This window comes from Ursus arctos, chromosome X (assembly GCF_023065955.2).
Source record: "Ursus arctos isolate Adak ecotype North America chromosome X, UrsArc2.0, whole genome shotgun sequence".
Taxonomy (NCBI): domain Eukaryota; kingdom Metazoa; phylum Chordata; class Mammalia; order Carnivora; family Ursidae; genus Ursus; species Ursus arctos.
Window position 1 is genome coordinate 15,316,390 of NC_079873.1, and position 19,493 is coordinate 15,335,882.

General features: G+C 45.8%; 1 protein-coding gene across 10 annotated transcripts in view; it reads right to left on the reverse strand.

Annotated features, from left to right (window-relative positions):
- The window catches only part of SH3KBP1 (SH3 domain containing kinase binding protein 1), a 324,749-nt gene that overhangs the window by 8,034 nt on the left and 297,222 nt on the right, over positions 1-19,493 (reverse strand). For 7 of the 10 annotated variants that reach the window (XM_026480216.4, XM_044377583.3, XM_044377582.3 and 4 more), the window contains 2 exons: positions 5,946-6,055; positions 2,353-2,481 (listed from right to left, as the gene is read on the reverse strand). In XM_026480216.4, the coding sequence (XP_026336001.1) occupies positions 2,353-2,481; positions 5,946-6,055 (239 nt within the window). The remainder of the gene's footprint in view (positions 1-2,352; positions 2,482-5,945; positions 6,056-19,493) is intronic. The other 3 variants (XM_057310446.1, XM_057310434.1, XM_057310440.1) reach the window with 1 other exon arrangement.

Consider the following 19,493-nt stretch of genomic DNA (forward strand, 5'->3'; position numbering starts at 1 on the left):
GGGAAGTTGAGGTTGCTGGTGAAGCTTGGCAACACAGCTGGGGCTCGTCCAGCAGCAGGTGCCCAGGGCAAGAGCCAAGAAGGGGCTGGCTGGCATGGTGAGGAGGGAGAGTGAGGATTCCGGCTGTGCGAGAGGGAGAGACTGGGCAGAGTGAGCCAGAAGCAGATGGGCCATCATTCCCAGCCTCTCTGCCCGCCTTTTCTCTGCCAAGTTACCATTGAGGAAAAGCGCTTTCTGCTGCCAGGGACAGCGATCCGCCATCCTGTGCTGATTGCTGTAGGAGTTGTAGTAAGAGGGGAGAGGGACCGACATTTATGGAGCACTGCTCACGTGCCCGACGTCGGCTAGATGACTGAAACGGGGATCGGCTGGCATCCGCTTTTGACAGAGCAGGAAACTGAGGCTTAGGGACACGGTCGAGAAATTCCCTAAGTCCCACAGCTCATAGCTGGCAGGACTGGGCTTCAATTCCCTCCCAGGCCGGCTGGACCCTGGAGCCCCGTATCGCGATGGTGGCTGCCTGAGCGCCATGATTCACGCTCTCCTGTCATTATTTTCTTCGCTTCTTTCCGATTCCGGGGTTCCTACTTTTCCCCACTTCCCACTCTGCATCCTCTCGTGCCTCTTCCAACCTACCAACGTCCTCACAGCCTGACTTATAGGCAACTCTTGCATCAGCGCTTCTTTCAGCATTTGCTCCGTACCTCTCTCTCGCAGCCCGCCGCAGCTGACAAGGACTTCTGCGAGCCCTCACACAGTATTGGCCACCGTATACCCCGACCCAAGTGGCTGAGGCGGAACTTAGAGAAGCAATAAACAACATGACAACTCCCAGGAAGGAAATCGGCGAATGGGACAGAACTGTGAGAATCTGGAACCTGAAGAGCCACTGCCCACCAGTAGATGTCACTACAGAGACACCCGGGGACGGCAGAGGGAACGCAGCTGTGGGTATACCTACGGTCAGCAGAAAGAGCGGGGCTAAATCCAATTTCTGCAAATGAAACCCTTTCATAAAGGGAGAATGCCTCAGTTTTGTGAATAACTACCACTGATGTGTTTTATGGGATCACAGTTTTGTTTACTAGACCGGGTTTTTAAGAAAATCTAGACGTATGTGTAAATTTTTAAATGTGCGAGAAGGGAAATCCTACATACCCTGTGATTTCTTTGTGTTAATTCCTGGTTCAAGTGCCTTAAAAAAAGGACTGCAATTTTCTGCTGTTAGAAAGCAGTTGCTACTGTGTAGAGAAAATAATTCCAATTGACTGGGTTCTCTTAGCACCAGAAAATACATTCAGAGAATGAACAGGACTAGTACAGGGTATCCTTCAGAAGCCACACACAATTGCTACCCACTATCTTCTTTGTTTCTCACAAGCCAGTAACTTAAAATAGCTACACCATTCCCTGGGCATGCAATGAAACGAAAATGTTTTTAGACTCTAAATTGATCGGAATAAATGAATCCAAATCGGCTTTTCTTTAAGGGACCCCCATTAGTTATTCAAAGTCGTGTGCTGCCAAAACATCATCTGTGACATCATCAGTTTTGAACACAAAAGCCAAGATGTGTGGGCAGAGTACACAGCATCTGATGTACGTAGTGCGTTCTTTCTCCACACCCTAGGCTCTTCAAGCTGCTTTGGTGGCGGTGGTGGTGACGGTGCCAGTGGTGGTGGCGTGTGAGGGTGTATGTTTATGCGTGGCTGCTGGTAAGAAGAGGAGACCAAACCACAAGAGGAAATATGGGAAATCAACAACTAAACTTGTATCTCAGAGATTCTGTCCAGTTTCAGGGACTTTGGAACACGCCTCGGGGATTTTGATGACTGAAGTCATAACTGCTACTGAAGAGTGACACACATCTGCATTGTCTGGTGCACTGGACTGAGTGTTTGTGTCCCCTCCCCCAATTCATACATGGACATCCTAACCCCCCATTGTGATGGGTATTAGGAGTTGGGGCCTTTGGGAGGCGATTGGGTCATAAGGGTGCAGCCCTCATGAATGGAATTAGTGCCCTTAGAAACGAGACCTTGGAGAGCTCCACCTCCCTCTTTCTACCACGTGAGGACACAAGGAGAAGTTGGCGGTCTGTGACCCTGAGGAGAACCCTCACCAGAACCTGACCACGCTGGCACTCTGATCTCGGACTTCCAGCCTCCAGAAACGTGAGGAATAAATCTCTGTTGTCTCTAAGCCACCCCATCTATGACTCTCTGTTATAGCAGCCCGAACGGACTAGGCCATCTGCTGATCCTTGTTTGGTTTAGAACTCATCGTCAGAGCACACATGGAAAGGCAGGGGTCCGTGCTGTCTGGACACCCTTGCCTTGGCTGGTCACTCACTTGGGATATGGTAACAGTCTTTGAAGTTTTCTTTGATGCTTCCACTCCTCTGTGTGCAAGCGAAACGTGTTCCTCTTTATCTTCTTCGGGACTTGGGGAGTCAAAGATATCAGGGCTTGAAAGGGAAGACTGGATAAAGCCAAAAGAAAATGCTTTTGTCAGAATTACACCTTAGCTGACATAGCTTTTGTTAACATAATGCTGTATGCTTTTTAAAGTGCTCGACACTTCTATTTTGTTTGTCTCCTCATTATAACCTCGAGAGGCAGAAAGGGTGCTATTATCTGTGCGCTGGAGAGAGTGGCAGAACTGGGAGTAAGAAGTAAGATCTCCTACAGCAGGGATCTTTCCATGGGATCTTGGCACTGATGCCTGTCAGTCATTTCACCTGTGTGGGCCTGCGCCACCCAGCCTTTCCTACTCCCTCCCTCCTTCGGAGCCTCCCTTCTTTCCATACACAGTTGCTACTGTGTATGAAGCACTGAGCTCGGGGCTGAACTTTGGTGACATGCTGGACACGGTCCCTGCTCTCACAAGGCTGAGAGTCCAGTGGGGAGGGACACACAGGGCAAGAGGAGGCTGCCTCCAACCTGCCTTTCCTCCACTCCCTCTGGATCCTTTTCTAGGACCACGAAATGTGAGGCACAGTGAAGTGCCTGCAAGAGCTTGCCTGAGAGGAAGTCGTTCCAGGGGGCACGAGGTCACAGGCCTGTAGGCCAGTGAGCAGTATTTTTGCAGCCCCAGAGCACAGCCCTGCCTGCCGGAGGGCCAGCTCACCTCCTGCTAAATCTCCACCCTCCTTGCCACCGACAATCAACATCTGTTGTGGATCCTATTTTTGCTAAGGTATATTTACAGAATGGCAGCATCTTTTGGTAAAATATGGGGATAATATTCCTACCCTTTCTGTCTCACTATGAAGAAAAAAAAGCTGGCTGAATGTGAACCACCTCACTGGAGTTCACTTGGACGTAAATGATTATTGTGCTGAAATTTCACTATTTTAGGATGAAACAAATGAAAATAAGAGTTCCCGTGGCAAGGGATCTTTTTTAAACAAAGAATCTTCCAGAGATCTCTTTGGGTGAGCTCGTATTTAGCTGCACCTCTATGCCATCTACCCCGGTGGTGGGAAAATCGTCCTGTCTAGAATCATCCTTGGTGTCATGATAGAAAACTCAAGCCTACATCACACCATGTTTATTTTCTTCTGTTTACTCTATTTTCTAAGGCAGTAAACTAATATATCTAGGGATTTGTAAGCAAAGTTTTAAAATTAAAAGGTCTTATTTGTTAATCTTTGTTTTATCTGAAAATCTAATTACCTAGAATAACACCCCCAACTAAGCTTTCTTATTAATCTAAGCTTAACTGCTTAACCACCTTGCAGTGCCTGTATCCCTTCACTTTGAGATTTTATTCAACAAGCCAGCTTCCTCCTGTGTAACCTACAATTCATGAGTTGTCAATCAAAGCTTGCCCTTTGAATTCAATAAACATAAATAAGCTCAGACTAGGGTGAGAGGCCCCAGGCTGGGTAATCCTGACCGGTGCATTTCCCCAGTCATTCCTTCCAGTGGCCTGGTAGGAATATGTCCATATCCACGATCCCATTTTGTACAGGTGCTAAGTGGAAGAAGAGCCAATACGAATTCGAAGTGTGCATCCACGTGGGGATGGATGGGAAGAAAGGGAAGGGAGTAATTCTACTTCTTTACAGTACAAATGTATCCTGTGATTTTAAGGCTACAAATGAAATTGTTCTACATAAAATGCCAAACTTTGAGTCACGGCACCATAAGCTTCCTGAGGGCAGGGACCATGTATGTCTCACTCCTAGTCTCAGCCTTGGTACCTGGCTCAGCGCTGAGTCCACATGCCATAAATGTCTATAAATATTAGTTGAACGAGCGAATGAACAAAGGTGTAGGCTAAAAGTGAGAGAAGATGAGGTGCTTTTACCTGGTTCCCCAGATATACACGAACCCCCAGGCATGGGATGTATGAACCAAGGGTGGGGTGGGGGATGGTAAATTGACTTTCTCTGTATTTAATCCTGGATGCTTCAAGGCCCTCTAGACCTCGCAAAGTTGGGAAGAATTTGGAGGAAAAACAAAACGGAAGAAGGATTTACAGAGAAGATGTGGGAGACAGGATCAAACACTTAGAGATACTAAGAGGCAATTAAATAGGTTGTGTGTGTGAGGCATGTTGGGGAGGGTGTGGGGAGAGGAAAGATGGTAGTAACTTGGGACTCTATATAAAGAGTGAAAAAGTAAGCCACTTACAAACAAGTCTTTCTCCAAAAAGGTATCAACACATAGTTAGGGTTGTTTCATACAGAGAGGAAAAACAGCATGATTCAAACCACACCCCCAAACTCAACATATATGAGAGAAGAGGTTCAAAGGAAGTGGCATTCTTTTTCTTCTAAATGAGGACCTCTGCGGTGGGACCAGTGATGAGGCGAAAGTAGAAAGTGTTCTGGAAAACCTGCAAAAGGTTAATTCCTTGGTGCATCTGGGTGAATGAAGATCATAAAGACTTAGACCTGCATTCCCAGCAAGGACAAGACATTGTGATATATAGAGATGGACAGAGAGAGAGAGAGAGACATAGCTTGTGGATGCATCAAGATTTTTTCTTCAATGACATTCACTCCAGTGTTTATAATGAAGAATTGAAAGCAACATAAGTGCCCAATACTAGTGCACTGACTAGATAAACTCTCATATATTCACAGGCTGGAACACTAGGCAGCCATTAAATGTGACATCATGGAAGAATGGGCAATGATTGGGGAGAAAGGTGCACAATACAAGGGGGGGAAGCATGTACTACGTACCCCATTTGGACAAAATAATGTTATACATACAAATGGAATTTTAAATAAAAGCTACAGATATACAGCAAGTAGTTAACGGTTCTTAGCTCTGGAAAGCAGGATTACAGGTAACTTACTTTCTTCTTTATGCATTTCACTGTTGAAATTTGGTACAACAAATGTGTTACAGGTTTCCGGTGAGGAAAGAAGTTATTCAACATGACCCAAACAACAAACTTCTTCTGTAGGTTATCTGGACCATTCTGACCGGTCTCTCCTACATGACCAGGTGCCTCGTATGTTTACAAACGATCTCCTAAAGGTGTGTGTGGGGTTCCGTGGAGGGGTGCCAATAATGGGGCTTCAAGAGAAGCTTGGCCACTGTCAAGCACCTGTATAGTGGTGGATCATTCTTTAGCAAAGTCTTGTTTGTAGACCAAACGAGCCTTGCTTTCCTCTCCCACCATAAAACATGACTTTTTTTTTTCTTACCAATTTCATCTCAGGTTCAAATAAGGATCAGTCTGGAAGGAGAAAGAAGGAAAGTGGGACTAGGCAGTGCCCACCTCATTGGCAGATGTGCAAAGAAAACAGAGAAAGAAATACTGCTTGATTCCAGAAGACTCTCAAATCACTCTTGGTCAGCAGTGTATCTCACGACCTCCCTCTCCTGGCTTGTCCTCATATCAGCCACTTGTGAGAGAGTCCTTGGCTGGAGTCTCTAAGCTGACCTGCTTTCCAGCAGTAGAAGAAGCGAAGAGACACTTACGGAGGTGAGGGACTGGGACGGAGGCCGCCTCCCCGTGGCTTTTGGTCTGCTTGTGGTTGGGTGACTAAGTTTCTCAGTAGATGATACCACAGAGTCAAAACCTTCTAGGTCTAAAACAAAAGTAAAACAGAGTTTTAAGAGCAATAATAGGAGTGAGGAAAAGTTCTTAGAACAGGTCACAAGCACTTTTTCCTTAATACTCATTCTTTACATCTGGATTACATGTCATCATTGATGAAGGCGATTTCCATCCTCTGGTCATCCAATAAATGTGGTAGGTCTTTAAAAGCTACAGAAAGAGGGGTAAAGGAGGAATCCTTGTTCCTCCACACACGCAAGCTCATTTTGCTAGATAAAACATTCTTGTTGTCCCACCACGAAAAGCAGTTCTTACAAGATGCAATACCCATGGGCAAGTGAATGCTGATCATTGATTCCGAAAGAGAAGAGAGGGCAGCCTCCTCCTCCGGCCATCACCCTAGCGTTAGACACCCTGGAGGTGGAGAGCAAGCTTCTGCTTCTCCAGATAACTCCCAGAGCCCGGCGCCATTCTGCTTCGAGAGGCATCACTCAATGGAGACACGATCTTCGGTCATCAATCTGCTCATTCATTCACTCCATTATGATTGAGCAACCACTCTGTGCTACACATGGGGCTGGATATCCAGGCTACGCCGGTGAGCGCGGCAGAAAGCACTGTGCCCTCAGGGGGCCTCCATCTCCATGATGGAGGTCTCAGATGAACACAGAATCCTTCAGCCAGATCACAACCGCACCTGCCTGTGTCCGGGAGGAAGGCCTTTGCCTTTACTTTTCTATCCCCTTCAACAAACGATTAGGTCAAGGGTTTACCTCATTCTATCTAGTTCTGGGGGTTTACAAATCAGCGTAGATGTGTGCATGGGATGCACAAAGGAATGGCTGGTAGAAAGGGGTTGACGCTGGGGCGAGGCCAACTTTTGCTGACAAGTAGATCATGTTTCATAGGCCATGCCTGGCACCTCCTTCCCAAACTATTTCCCATTCTCCTGTTAATGGAGCCCCAGTTTTGTTTCAGGAACCATGTTTGTCTAAGCCAATGATAGCCATCCTGCTCCTCTCTGCCTGTAATTGGTCTAGAGGCGGCCACATAGCCCAAATTCAGTCACTGAGGAAAAAAGGGAAGTCTATTGACAATCTCTGGGACAGAGATTTCCTCTCTGTTGAGAGGAAATGAGGAGAAGGCTGTTTGTGTGGCTGCCCTTTCTTCTTTCTTGCTTGGGATGCTGTTGTGCTGGATAGGATGCCTGGAGCTGTGGCAGCCATCTTTTTTTGTTTTTTTAAGATTTATTTATTTATTTATTTATTTGTATGTTTGTAAGAGAGACAGAGAGCATGCATAAGGTGGGGGTAGGCACAGAGGGAGAGAGAGAATCCACAAGCAGACTCCCCCCTGAGTGTGGAGCCCGACATGGGGCTCTTGACGTGGGGCTCGATCCCAGGACCCTGAGATCAAGACCTGAGCCAAAACCAAGAGTCGGCCACTTAACCGACTAAGCCACCCAGGTGCCCCTTGTAGCAGTCATCTTACGGCCATGAGGAGATCTTGAGGATGGCAGAGGAGAAGAATAGAAAGACCGTGGATGACTGACAACCCTGATGAGCCACCCACCAACTCTGGGATCCTCTAGTGCCCAGACTTCTTGCTATGTAAAATTAATAACCCTCTGTTACTGCAGCCAATTTTAATCAGGTATCCTTTATTTGCAGCTGAAAGCACCATAAGTGCTCTAACTGCAAATATGCCAGCTCGGGACAGAAAAGCTAAAAACTATGTGTGGTTTTTTTTTCTCCTTATTTTGGGGAGAGCTCTTTTACTGATGGTTATAATAAGTGGTCTGGCTGTGTGATGGTCAGCTTTGCTCTATTAATAAATAGGCAGGTGTTGTCTGCGGGCGACATCCTTCAGTGGAAGATGCAAAACCAAGTATAATCACCGGTCAGGACAAACCATTACATTATACCCAGGATTATATTAAGTGACTTTACGCTAGCACCTGGTGAATGAGTAATTATTTAATGAACTCATCTTATCAGAGCAAGGTAAATATAACCAAAGGTTAACTATCTGCAGAGACAGAACAAAGAAAAGTATCAGCGGTGCTCTGAGGCCACGGGGGAGCCCATCAGCACCCAAGGCCAGTGAGAGGCTCCCAAATGGAGCCTTCCAGCTGGCTCGGCACACCTTGGGCATGGGCCAAGACCCCACAATTAGGTGGGCCTCTTGAGAGCCAGCTCACTGGCCTGACCCTCTCAGGGGCCTTTCCTTTAAGAGATTCTTATTTTCTAAAAGATTCCTCTCCTGGTCACACCCCAGGACTTGCCTCCACCAGCTCCATGCTGTCCGAAATCAAAATTCCCCATTATACACTTCATTTGATGCCCCAAGTCATCATCCGATAGTAATAGCTCCCCAATTAACTTTTTGAATCACTTTTTCTCTGATTGCAAAAGTAGTGCATGCTCAATGTACAATAGTTTTAGGAAAAACAAAATTGTAACAAAAGAAAGCCAAGTATAACCTTACCTCACTGAGACAACCACTATTAGTGTTTCGGTGTATTACCCTCCAGGCTCTTTTTCTGAAAGTAGATAGTCTAGGTTCACACTATATGGAGAACTGCATTCTGCTTCTTTCTCCTAACATCATATGCCATGACTCTAAAAATGCTTCATAAATATCCTGATGGTGACATAATCTTCTGTTGTATTGCAATCCATGATCTATTGAATCAATCCCCTGTTGTTGAGTAATTAGTTTTCAAATCATTCCCTCTGACTTTTGTTAATAGGAAAGTGCTCCACAGATATTCTTGTGTGCATGCTACATATGAGTTTAGCAGGTTTTCTACGTGGTTCGCCAATGGGAAGAAGGAAAGAAGGCCCAGGACAGGGAGATCTGCTGGAGGGTGGGGGCTGGCTGTGAACAGGAGGCACAAGGAAGCCAGGAGAGCCGGGGGAGAGGAGAGGAACAGATGCTGAGCAGCGGCCGGGGGAGGAGGTTAAGGAGAAGGCCGTTCAAGGTTCCAACAATCGAGCTGCTACTGAGGGCCTTGGCTGGGTGCTACCAGGGGCTGAGAGGACCCGCCTGTGTTGTGACTCTGTCCTGGAAGCTGAAACAAACTCTGGAGGCAAAAGCTGAGCAGGGTGAAGCAATTAAGGAACAGTTAAAGGCTAATTCACTCTGGTTCTCTGCCATGGCTGCACAGTGAAATCACCTGGACAATTAAAAAAAAGTGACTCATGCCTGGATTCCTCTCTGGGGATTGACTGAATTTGTTTGGGGTGCAGCCTGGGCAGGAAGGTTTTCAGTGTCCCCCGTGACATTAGCACGCCGCCATGTAGTGATGCATTGCCCCAGCAGGGGCTGCAGGGAGGAAGGGAGAAGCAAGGACTGCACTGAGCAGAGAGGTGACGGTGCTAGGGCACCACCACCAGGGGAGTGGCAGGTGTGCCTGGGTCCACTGAGGGCACGGGCCGCCCAGGCCAGCTGTCAGGAGCAAGGCTCAGTAGCAGAGGGCTCCTCCAAGGCCAGGCCGGGCAGTGCTGACCTGGTGTGTGGGGCAACAGAGGTGCCGGAGCAGCTGATCAAAGTGGTGACGGAAGGCTCGGGGGATTGGGGACAAGTCTGAAACGCATCAACAGGAGTGAGAAGGCGGTCGTGAGGTGACCCAGCATGCAGAGTGGGGTGGAAGAAGAGTGGGGGGAACAAAGGGAGCGGATGGGACAGCCTCAGCGCCCCCCCCCCCATGGACTCAGCATGCCCACTGGTGTGTAGGGACAGACAAGGTCACACCCAGGGAACTTCTGCAGGGCTCCAGGGAGGACTCCATCTTTGCTCCCCACCCAGCCCTTGGGGCCAACTAAAATCACGAAGTCCACCTGGGAGCTGAGGGTGTGACAACACGCGAGGTTGTCCGTAATAAATTACACTTTAGGAATGACTCAGAGGCGCGGGATGTCTTCCGCGCTTTGACCGTGAGCGCCAGGAGGACAGGAACCTATCTTTGTGCTCTCAAAGTCTAGCACGTTCCTGGGAAAAACCTGCTTAATAGTCTGTGAATGAAGGAACAGGGGAACAAATGAACTAGCCAACACATGAGTAACCCACCCTGAGAAGAAACTCTGATTGGGGAGCGTCGCTTCCAGAGGCGCCTACGAACGGGGCACGGGGCGGCCGCTGCCGGGCGGGAGGCGGCATCCTGCGCGCTCGCTGCAGAGGGCGCTTGGCTGGCCCCGGCCGTTTTCCTGGCTGAGTTCTACACTAAAAACACCCGGACACGTTGAAGGCTGGCCACCCTTCACCATCGTCTCTTCAGCAGATGGACTGATGGCCGAGAAGACTGCCTCGTTTGTCCCTGTCACTCAAGAGTGTGAGCGTGCCCAGGGTCCTGCAGGGGGAGCCACTCTTTTAATCTCTTCGTGCACACCCAGCTATGTGTAACTTTCCAGGTTTAAGCTTGTAAAAAGCACTTTTTGGAAACAACAACAACAACAACAACATTAAACCTCCAGAAAGAAAGAGCCACACCAAGTATGAGGTCACCTGCTGCAAAGGGAAGCTCGGAGCCCAAGCTGCGATGCACTTCCGCTGTGTAACAGTGGAGGGGGCGTGCTGCCGCCCTGCCACAGAAAGCTTCGGTGGCGCAGCGCACGCTCCCGTGACTGCAGCCCTGGTAGCTGACACGAAGGCAGACTTTCCATGACTAACTCACTGTGGTGTGAAGAAAATGTCCCAATTTTCACGATGGTTTTTGAAATGAATCAGGCTGAAACTTGATATAAGCTTTCTCAGCCTGGCTGGGAATTTTTCCTCTGAGTAAAAAATGGTTTTAATGCTCACAAGCCAATCCAAAACTATTGAACTGGCAAATGTTGGGTATTTTTTTAAAAGTCAGTTTCATAAGGATGAGAGGCTTTTCTCATACTTGAAAGATGAACGCTCTGCAGACATACGGGGATAATTTATATTGGACACGGAGCCAGCCTGGAAAGGGCGTTTGACTCTGTGGCACACACGGTTGCCCATTTTCCATCAATTGCAGTCATAGCCTGTTTAGTTCAATTAGAAAATGTGGGCTTATTTTCCACGGATGGGAGGGATGGTACCAGTGACCACAGGTGACCTACAACATATCCATTGAGAGCGCAGAAGAGAAACAGCTAAAAGTCTGAGACGTGCCTGCTGTCACCAAAGGAACTGTTTGCAAGCTCTTAAATGGCTGTTTACTCCTCGTAGCACATAGCTCTGGGTTGGAGAAAGAGGCCTAGAGCAGGGGTTTCCTACAGCTGAAGTGTGGCAATGTCACTACGTTCCAGTATCTCAGGAAGCTATCTCTTCTCCTCCACATCACTGTCAAGGATCATCACAGCTGGCGGGGCTCCTTGCAGACTATAGGCCTAGGAGGACTATAATGGATTTCTCACTCCAAATCTGGTACCACTCCATGGGCAGCCCCCAGAGATATGTGCGAGGTGAAGATCTGAGTATGTCCCCCTTCTCTGCTTAAAATCCTTCCCAAGTTCCCAAGAAATTCTGGTGACTTAGCATGGCCAAGGCCCTCACATTATGGCTGGTGCCCACCTCTGTCTCTGTCCCTTGCGTGACTTCCCTCCCCTCCCCTCCCCTTTCCCCTGGGGTCATCAAGGCTTTGCTTAGCGACCAGGACCTCTTCCAAGAAGCCACAATGCACACTAAAGCCTGACCTGGCTCCTCCCCTACTCACCCACTACTCCAATGTCAGCATTCAGCACCCTGACTGACATTCCTTGTTGACTTATCTGTCTCCCCAGCAGCCAGGAAAGAAGCTGTGGCTTTTATCTGTGTTTTCCCCAGGACTAACATCATTCTCGGCTTGCAGTGGATGTTTAATAAATGATTACTGAATAAATGAACAAACAATCTTTCTGGGCTTCAGTTTTTCCACCACAGGAAAAAAAATGGGAGAATTATATGAGCTATCAGCTTTGCAGGGTTATTCTTCTGTAAATGAGAAATTATATGAAAACTCTTTCAAATCATCAGGTTGAATTTTGTTTTCATATACCATTGATGGAGCTGTGGGATTTGAGAACAGAGATCTAAGAGCAAGGTGAAATTAAAAGAACAAAACAAAATACTTTTTCCCCTTCCTTCCTCCTCCCCTCCCTCCATCTTTCTTCCTTTCTTCCTTCCTTTCTTTTCTTTCTTTCTTCCTCTCTCTCTCTCTTTTTTTTAAAGATTTTATTTATTCGACAGAGATAGAGACAGCCAGCGAGAGAGGGAACACAAGCAGGGGGAGTGGGAGAGGAAGAAGCAGGCTCCTAGCGGAAGAGCCTGATGTGGGGCTCAATCCCATAACGCCGGGATCACGCCCTGAGCTGAAGGCAGACGCTTAACCGCTGTGCTACCCAGGCGCCCCTCTCTCTCTGTTTCTTAAGATTTAAGATGATTAAAGCCTAATCCCACAGGGCTGTAGGTCCCTTCTCCGCAGTGAAGAAGCATCTTAAGGCAGTCTGGACAGGAAGTCTCACCCTGCATGTAAATCACGTGACTAGTGTGGACAAAGATGGACCCTTTATGGGGCGCCTGGGTGGCTCAGTCATTAAGCGTCTGCCTTCGGCTCAGGGCATGATCCCGGAGTCCTGGGATGGATCCCTGCATCGGGCTCCCTGCTCCACTGGGAGCCTGCTTCTTCCTCTCCCGCTCCCCCTGCTTGTGTTCCCTCTTTCACTGGCTGTCTCTCTCTCTGTCAAATAAATAAATAAAATCTTTAAAAAAAAAAAAAAGATGGGCCCTTTAGTAGGGGTCAAATGAACACCTGTGTTAGCTGAGTCACCAACTGAAAAGTTCTCATTTAAGGAATGATTAGATTCTATGGGAAAATAAGTCCTCCAAAATGTGAAAGGAGGTAACAGATTAGCTGCTGTGTTTTCATTTGTAATCCAGGTATGAAGCGTGCAAGACACAAGCACTGAGAGTGAACAGGTCTGAGCTAGTGTTTGGCCAGCCCACTATGCCACACTTCACACACGCATGCTCACTTAACCTGCACAAAACCCAAGCTCTTTTCCATAAAGGGAGACAGAGAGAGGGTCAGAGTTTAGACAACTTGGTCAAGGTCACAACCAGAAAGTGACAGGGCCCACATTCAGATTCGTGTCTCTGGAATTCTTTCCACTATGGAGAACTGAACAGACAGCAGGAACATTTCACCTTACCTCTCATTTAACCGATTCTAAGAATTATTTCTACATCAACAAAAAGAAAAGATACTAGGAATGTAATAGGAATGTATACTAGGAATATAATGTTGTGTGTGTGAAGAAACCCCTCTATGCTCTGATAATAAGCTGCCTTTGTTCTATTTTATTCCAATGTGTTTTTGGGGGTGCCTGGGTGGCTCAGTCGGTTAGGTGCCTGACTTGATATCAGCTCAGGTCTCGATCTCAGGATCATGATTTCAGGCCCTGGGTTGGGCTCCACACCCAGTGTGGACTGGAGCCTACTTAAAAAAATATATTTATTCCAATGTGTTTCTAAGTGGACAGAAAAAGGGACCTGGCTTTCTTAAGGAAATCTCTGGTAAGAAATGTAAGGTGTTAGGCAAGTTAAAGCAGGCTGTTTAGCTATTCAGTACAAAGTAACTTTTACATGGAAACTTGTAGCTGAAGAGTAAGAGAGGGAGATAAGGAGTTTATTTGCTCCTTCACTTAATCAAATATTTATTAAGTAACTACTGTGTGCCAAGCATGGCTACAGTTAGGAGAATGTAAGTACAAACACTCTGTCAGCACTATCCATTCAAACTTGCTGTGATGACGGAAACCTGCTATATCTGTACCATCCAGCGTGGTAGCCACTGGCCCCACAGGGCTGCTGAGCACATGGAATATGGCTGAGTGTGATTACTTAAAATAAATTAAACTTAAATAGCCACACGTGACTAGTGGCAATGAAGATCTCTACCATGACCCTACATCATGGTATTGGCATTTCTTCTCATTTATGCTCAGTCCATTCACTTTGTACATATTTACTAAGTGAGCCCTACCATCCAGGCTGTGGGCTAGACATGGGAGGATATGGGGGTGAACAAAATAGCCATGGCACTGCCTCACAAAGCTTAGAGCCCCCAAGAGTGATGGGCTTCTATACATATCATTACAAATTCTGCTAGCTACTACGAAAGAAAGGTAAAAGATTAAATTAGCAATGATAGTATGGGAACCTAATTTAAATCTGGAGAAGCAGTAAGGGAAGGGGGGGCATGACTTACTGAAGGGTAGCACTGAAGAGAGGTAAAGTGCTTCACAGGGATTGATAACCAGCAGTGAGAAGTGGGGAAAAGTAACGTTTCAGATTTGTTTTCCTTTAAAAATTGCTTACTACAGGCCCCAATTTGTTATGCAAAATGGTTTAGGAAATAATGTATTTACTGGAAATAGTGGTTATGCTATTATTACAGGAATGTAAATTGGCACAGCCTTTTCATAATGCCATTTGGCAATACCTGTCACAAAATGCCAATATATACACTTTCAGATAGTCCACTTCTAGAAACTGATCCACAGAAATGTTTATGTTGGGGCACCTGGGTGGCTCAGTCAGTTAAGCATCTGCCTTTGGCTCAGGTCATGATACCAGGGTCCTGGGACTGAGCCCCGTGTCAGGCTCCCTGCTCAGCGGGGAGTCTGCTTCTCCTTCTGCTTCTCCCCCTGGCTTGTGCTCTCTCACTCTCTCTCTCAAATAAATAAAATCTTAAAAAAGAGAAATGTTTAGGTAAGTGTAGAACAATATATTTATTTATGAGGCCAGTAGTCTTCAAACTGTTTTACCAGCGTGCCTCCTAAAATAATTTTGAAAACCCACGTGCTCCCTTACACATCTTAAGTTGACATTTAAAATTTGACATAAGTTTTTGTCACAAAAGATGTAATTTCTGCTATACTTTAAAATATAACTACTATATTGCTCTCTTAAATATATTCAACATACATTTGAATACCACAGCAGTTTAACAACCACTGTCATCCATCTTAAAAAATCATGAATAAGCTGGGGCACCTGGGTAGCACAGTCGGTTAGGCATCCGACTCTTGGTTTCAGTTTAGGTCATGATCTCAGAGTCATGATCTCAGGGTCGTAAGATCAAGTCCCATGATGGGCTCTGCGCTTAGTGCAGAATCTGCTTGAGACTCTCTCTCCCTCTCCCTCTGCTCCTCTCTCCCCCAGGCCCTGTGCTCTCTCTCTCTCTCCCTCAAATAAAATAAATAAATCTTTAAAAAATCACGAATAAGCTTTCCTTTAGCAGTTGGAAATTCTGGACCACCCCTTTCCCTCTCTGATTTTGTATTTCTGTCATATTGCTGGATTTTATGTAGCGTATTTTTGGTGCTTTTGTTAATTTTGTCTTTTGTTCATTATTTTTCTTCTATAAAACATGGTCATAAATAGAAATTTATGATTTCTTAAGTTCCTGAAATCATAAGGTTTTTCTTCTGGAAGGAGTTACCATGACAATTATTAATATTTATAAGTGATCAAAGTAAATGTATACATACACACTGACTATTTTGATAATCTGTTGGCATAAAAGAGGGGAATCTTATTGGGCTTTCCCCCCAAATAACTTTATGCACATGTGTACGATTATTACTTAACATGAGAATAACATGGTTTGGCATTGATTCTATTCTTATTTTTCATTTTATAGATGTAAGAGCCAAGAAACTTTGTTCACATAAATAGAAGTATATGGGAATGGAAAGAATTTTGTTATCACAATGTCACTCCATTCTTTGAACTCTTTCCAAGTTATATGGCAAAAATCAGACAGTGGTCTAGCATCACCAAGAACTATTTTGAACAATCTATCAATGAACAACTCAATCGGTGCCTCCTTCAATTTGGTTGGAAGCAAAGAATTAGAAACCAACCAACTTGTAAATGGATTTTTTTGTCCAGTCAATAAAGTCACTCAATATCTCAAGTCCAACACCAATCTTGGAAGTGTCTCTCAGTTCGTAGCAGGGGTTTGCATACCTGTGGAGTGGGCAAGAGATTGGCTATGTTGTGTAAGCTGGGATTGGATCACTGGGAAAGGGGAATGGGAGGGGAGAAGCAGCCTGCCAGTGGGTCTCCCAGGAAAGGAGTCTGAAGAAAGAGCACATAAGAAATGAGGCACTATCCATGGCCTGGGGAGTCTCCATGGCTCCCAAGGTGCAGGTATCCCTGTCTACAGATCATTGTCGTACGCTGCTCTTCACGGCATTGCTCTGAGTGAGCTGGTTATGCTAGAATCACACCATGGAATATTATGTTGACGTTAAAAGTATAAGGTTGACCTATGTGACTTATCTGGGAAAACATCAAACATACATTATTTATTTCACAAAACAACTGTGGACCCTAACAGTACGTACAACATGATCACATTTTAAAAAATTCATCCATCTACCCAATCATGGAAAGACTTCTAAAAGTGTGTACAACAAATTAACAGTGATTATCTCAAAGAGAGGCTGAGACACTGAGGGGACTTTCACTTTCTTTTCCTTTCTTTTCCGTTCTTTTCTTTTCTTTTCTTTTTTAAAGTACCTACTCCCTTTGTAACTGGGGAGTGGGGTGAAGTTCTTTAAAATAAAAATACAACTAAGTAGATCATGTATGAAATGATTTCAGATGCAGCTATGGAATTTCAATCAGCTGATTTATGTTATGTGTTCAGGAACTTTCCTACTTTCTAATAATAGTAGTCATGGTAAGAACGTAGGTTGATGCCTGGTTCATTGCCTCTGTCTGACTATACCCACACCAACTACCACTCAGAAAGCCCCTGTTTTGTGTCCGCCACTTCAAATCATCAGGTCTAAATTTTACAACAGCCCTCTAAGGCAGGTGGGCATTACTAACCCTGTCATACACAAGAGGAAAGTGGAGCTTAGAGTCACTCAATCTGGAACTTGCAGAGCTATAATTCAAATCCAAGTGTTCCTAACCTGAGAACCCATGGTTTTCCTAACACACCCCACACTTTCCTCGGTGACTCTGTGGGATGATCTTGTCTCTGTAAAAGGGTTTGTTCTATGAGGTCAAATTTATTTAGGATGGCAAACATCCTACCCATTTATATTTTTCAAAAATTGTGATACATTTTTTAGAAGGTAAATGAATAATTTAAAAAACTTTATTAAAAAGTGATGCCTTATGTGTTATGCTCACAATTGTTAATTACTTAAACTTCCATTCGGCCAGCAAATCTTTATTATTTTTAAAAGATTTTATTTATTTATTTGATAGAGCAAGAGAGAGCACAAACGGTGGGGAGCGGCAGAGGGAGAAGGAGAAGCAAACTCCTTGCTGAGCAGGGAGCCCGATGTGGGGCTCGATCCCAGGACCCTGAGATCATGGCCTGAGCTGAAGGCAGATGCTTAACTGACTGAGCCACCCAGGCACCCCGGCCAACAAACCTTTTATAAGCAAAAATCTTCAGGCCAAAAAACCCCCTAGATGAGACCTTAGAAAGAGCCAAATTAGCAATTCCAGGTTAAAAGAACTAAGAGAACTGAAAGAATTGCGGTAAAGAGGCAAACGAAAGAATAAACTATTTAATCTTAGGAGGAATCAGAGGTTACCAAAAAAAAGAGCAGTTTTATTAATGTCCAGGAAACTCAGCTAAAGGAAACAGAGCCAGACAGACAAGCCTGTGAGGCCAAACTGGGCCCCTTTGATCATTTCCTCCTAGGCCCTGGTTTAAAGATGAAAAACCAAGATCCACACCTGAAACTAATGTAATATTGTGTGTCAACTCTACTCAAATAAAAAATTTTAAAAATAAAAACCCAGGACCCAAAGAAGTGTGTGTCATGCTGGACGGCCTGCTACAGTGCGGGGTGCATCGGAGGGCCTGTCTCCTTTCAGGGAGCAGAGAAATAGGGCATTTCATCTCATTCAACAGCACTTTACTTAGAAGAGGAACAGTCAGACACTCATAAAAGAAAATTTTTGTGTGTGAAACAATATCCTAATGCCTAGAGTTACACAGAACCCAAAATTAAATGCCAAGTAAAAAAACTCAAGGAGGTAAGACCTTCTGTCTGAAGCCCAGTGCTCTTGTTACCGCTGGGAGGGATAGGCGCCTCTAGAACTGGAGGCCTCCATTCTCCAGCCTTGGGGAAGGAGGAGGACAGAGGTACAAAGCATTTAACGTGCCCTTTAGGGGCGGCTGAGTGGCTCGATTGGTTGAGCGGCCTACTCTTGGTTTGGGCTCAGGTCATGATCTTGGGGTCCTGGGATCAAGACCTATGTCGGGCTCCCCCATCAGTGGGGAGTCTGCTTCTCTTTTTCTCTTTCTCAAATAAATAAATAAATCTTTAAAAAAAATAAGTTGCCCTTTAAAATCTGACATTGCATGAGAGATTTGAAAAAAAACCACAAGTAACTGTAACTCTATAAAAAATTAATCTGCTAATTGTACATTTCTGGGCAGTAGTGAGTTTTCACCCACGCTTGAACACCTGCCTCTCTCTGGGGCCTTTTGTTCGCCCCTGACATTTCTCTCCCCAGACCTTCATTTCTGCACATACGTGCTGGACCTGTAATTTTCAGAAGCCTCCCCAAGAACTGGTATGCATCCATGACAAAGCTATCATTTGTCTATAAAGTGCCAAGGAAAAGAAGGTCAATATTTTGAGTCTCCCAGTAAGCTCAATTTGTCCAATTTTTAAACCCAGAGATTATTCCCACCAGGCAATGGCATTTGCTTTTTAAAGTGTCCTTAATTAGTAAAATGAAAGTCAGCAGTCCCTCAAATTAAAAGCCTTGTGTGTGTGTGTGTGTGTGTGTGTGTGTGTGTGTGTGTCTGAGTCTTTGAATTCCAAGGAACATGAACAACCTCAGTGAGAGATGACTCAAGCGTGGGGAGGTGGGGAGCGCCGCTGCAGGTCGCCACGCAGCTAAATAAAGAGGCTCCTCCCGCTCGAAATCAGGGCTTCCTGTTCACTGACACCTCATCCTTAGCTTGTCACCACCAGATCCAATCACCCTCTGATGGGGCCCACCAACCTCACTCCTCAGTGCTCCTCACTTTGCTCATTTAACGAATCCGAGGTAGCGGGAGATGGTCTGGGCCGAGGTGTCCACATCAGGCCTTACCAAGGGCCCATGGCTAGAGGAGGGAGTTGATAAGTCAAATTTCCTTCTTAATAAGGTGTAGTTTTGTCTATAATGCTTTTAGCATGTCAAAGGGTTCTTGAGCGTGGTGTTCTGGCAGGTCATAGATCCCTCTGGATATTTACAAGTCAAACGGAAGCCATAACTGGGCTCTGCCAATCTGGGAGCCCGCGGCCAGCAGGCAGAGGGCACTGCGGGCCAAATAAATGCCATGTGTGATCCGAGACTGCACGTCACCTGTTCCCTTCTTGCTTCCACGTTCATTCGCCGCACGGAGGCCTCAGTTGAGCACAGCGCGGAAGTAGCAAAGGTTACTGTGCACGTCTCTCCGCTGAGTAGAGACTACTTTGCACCCA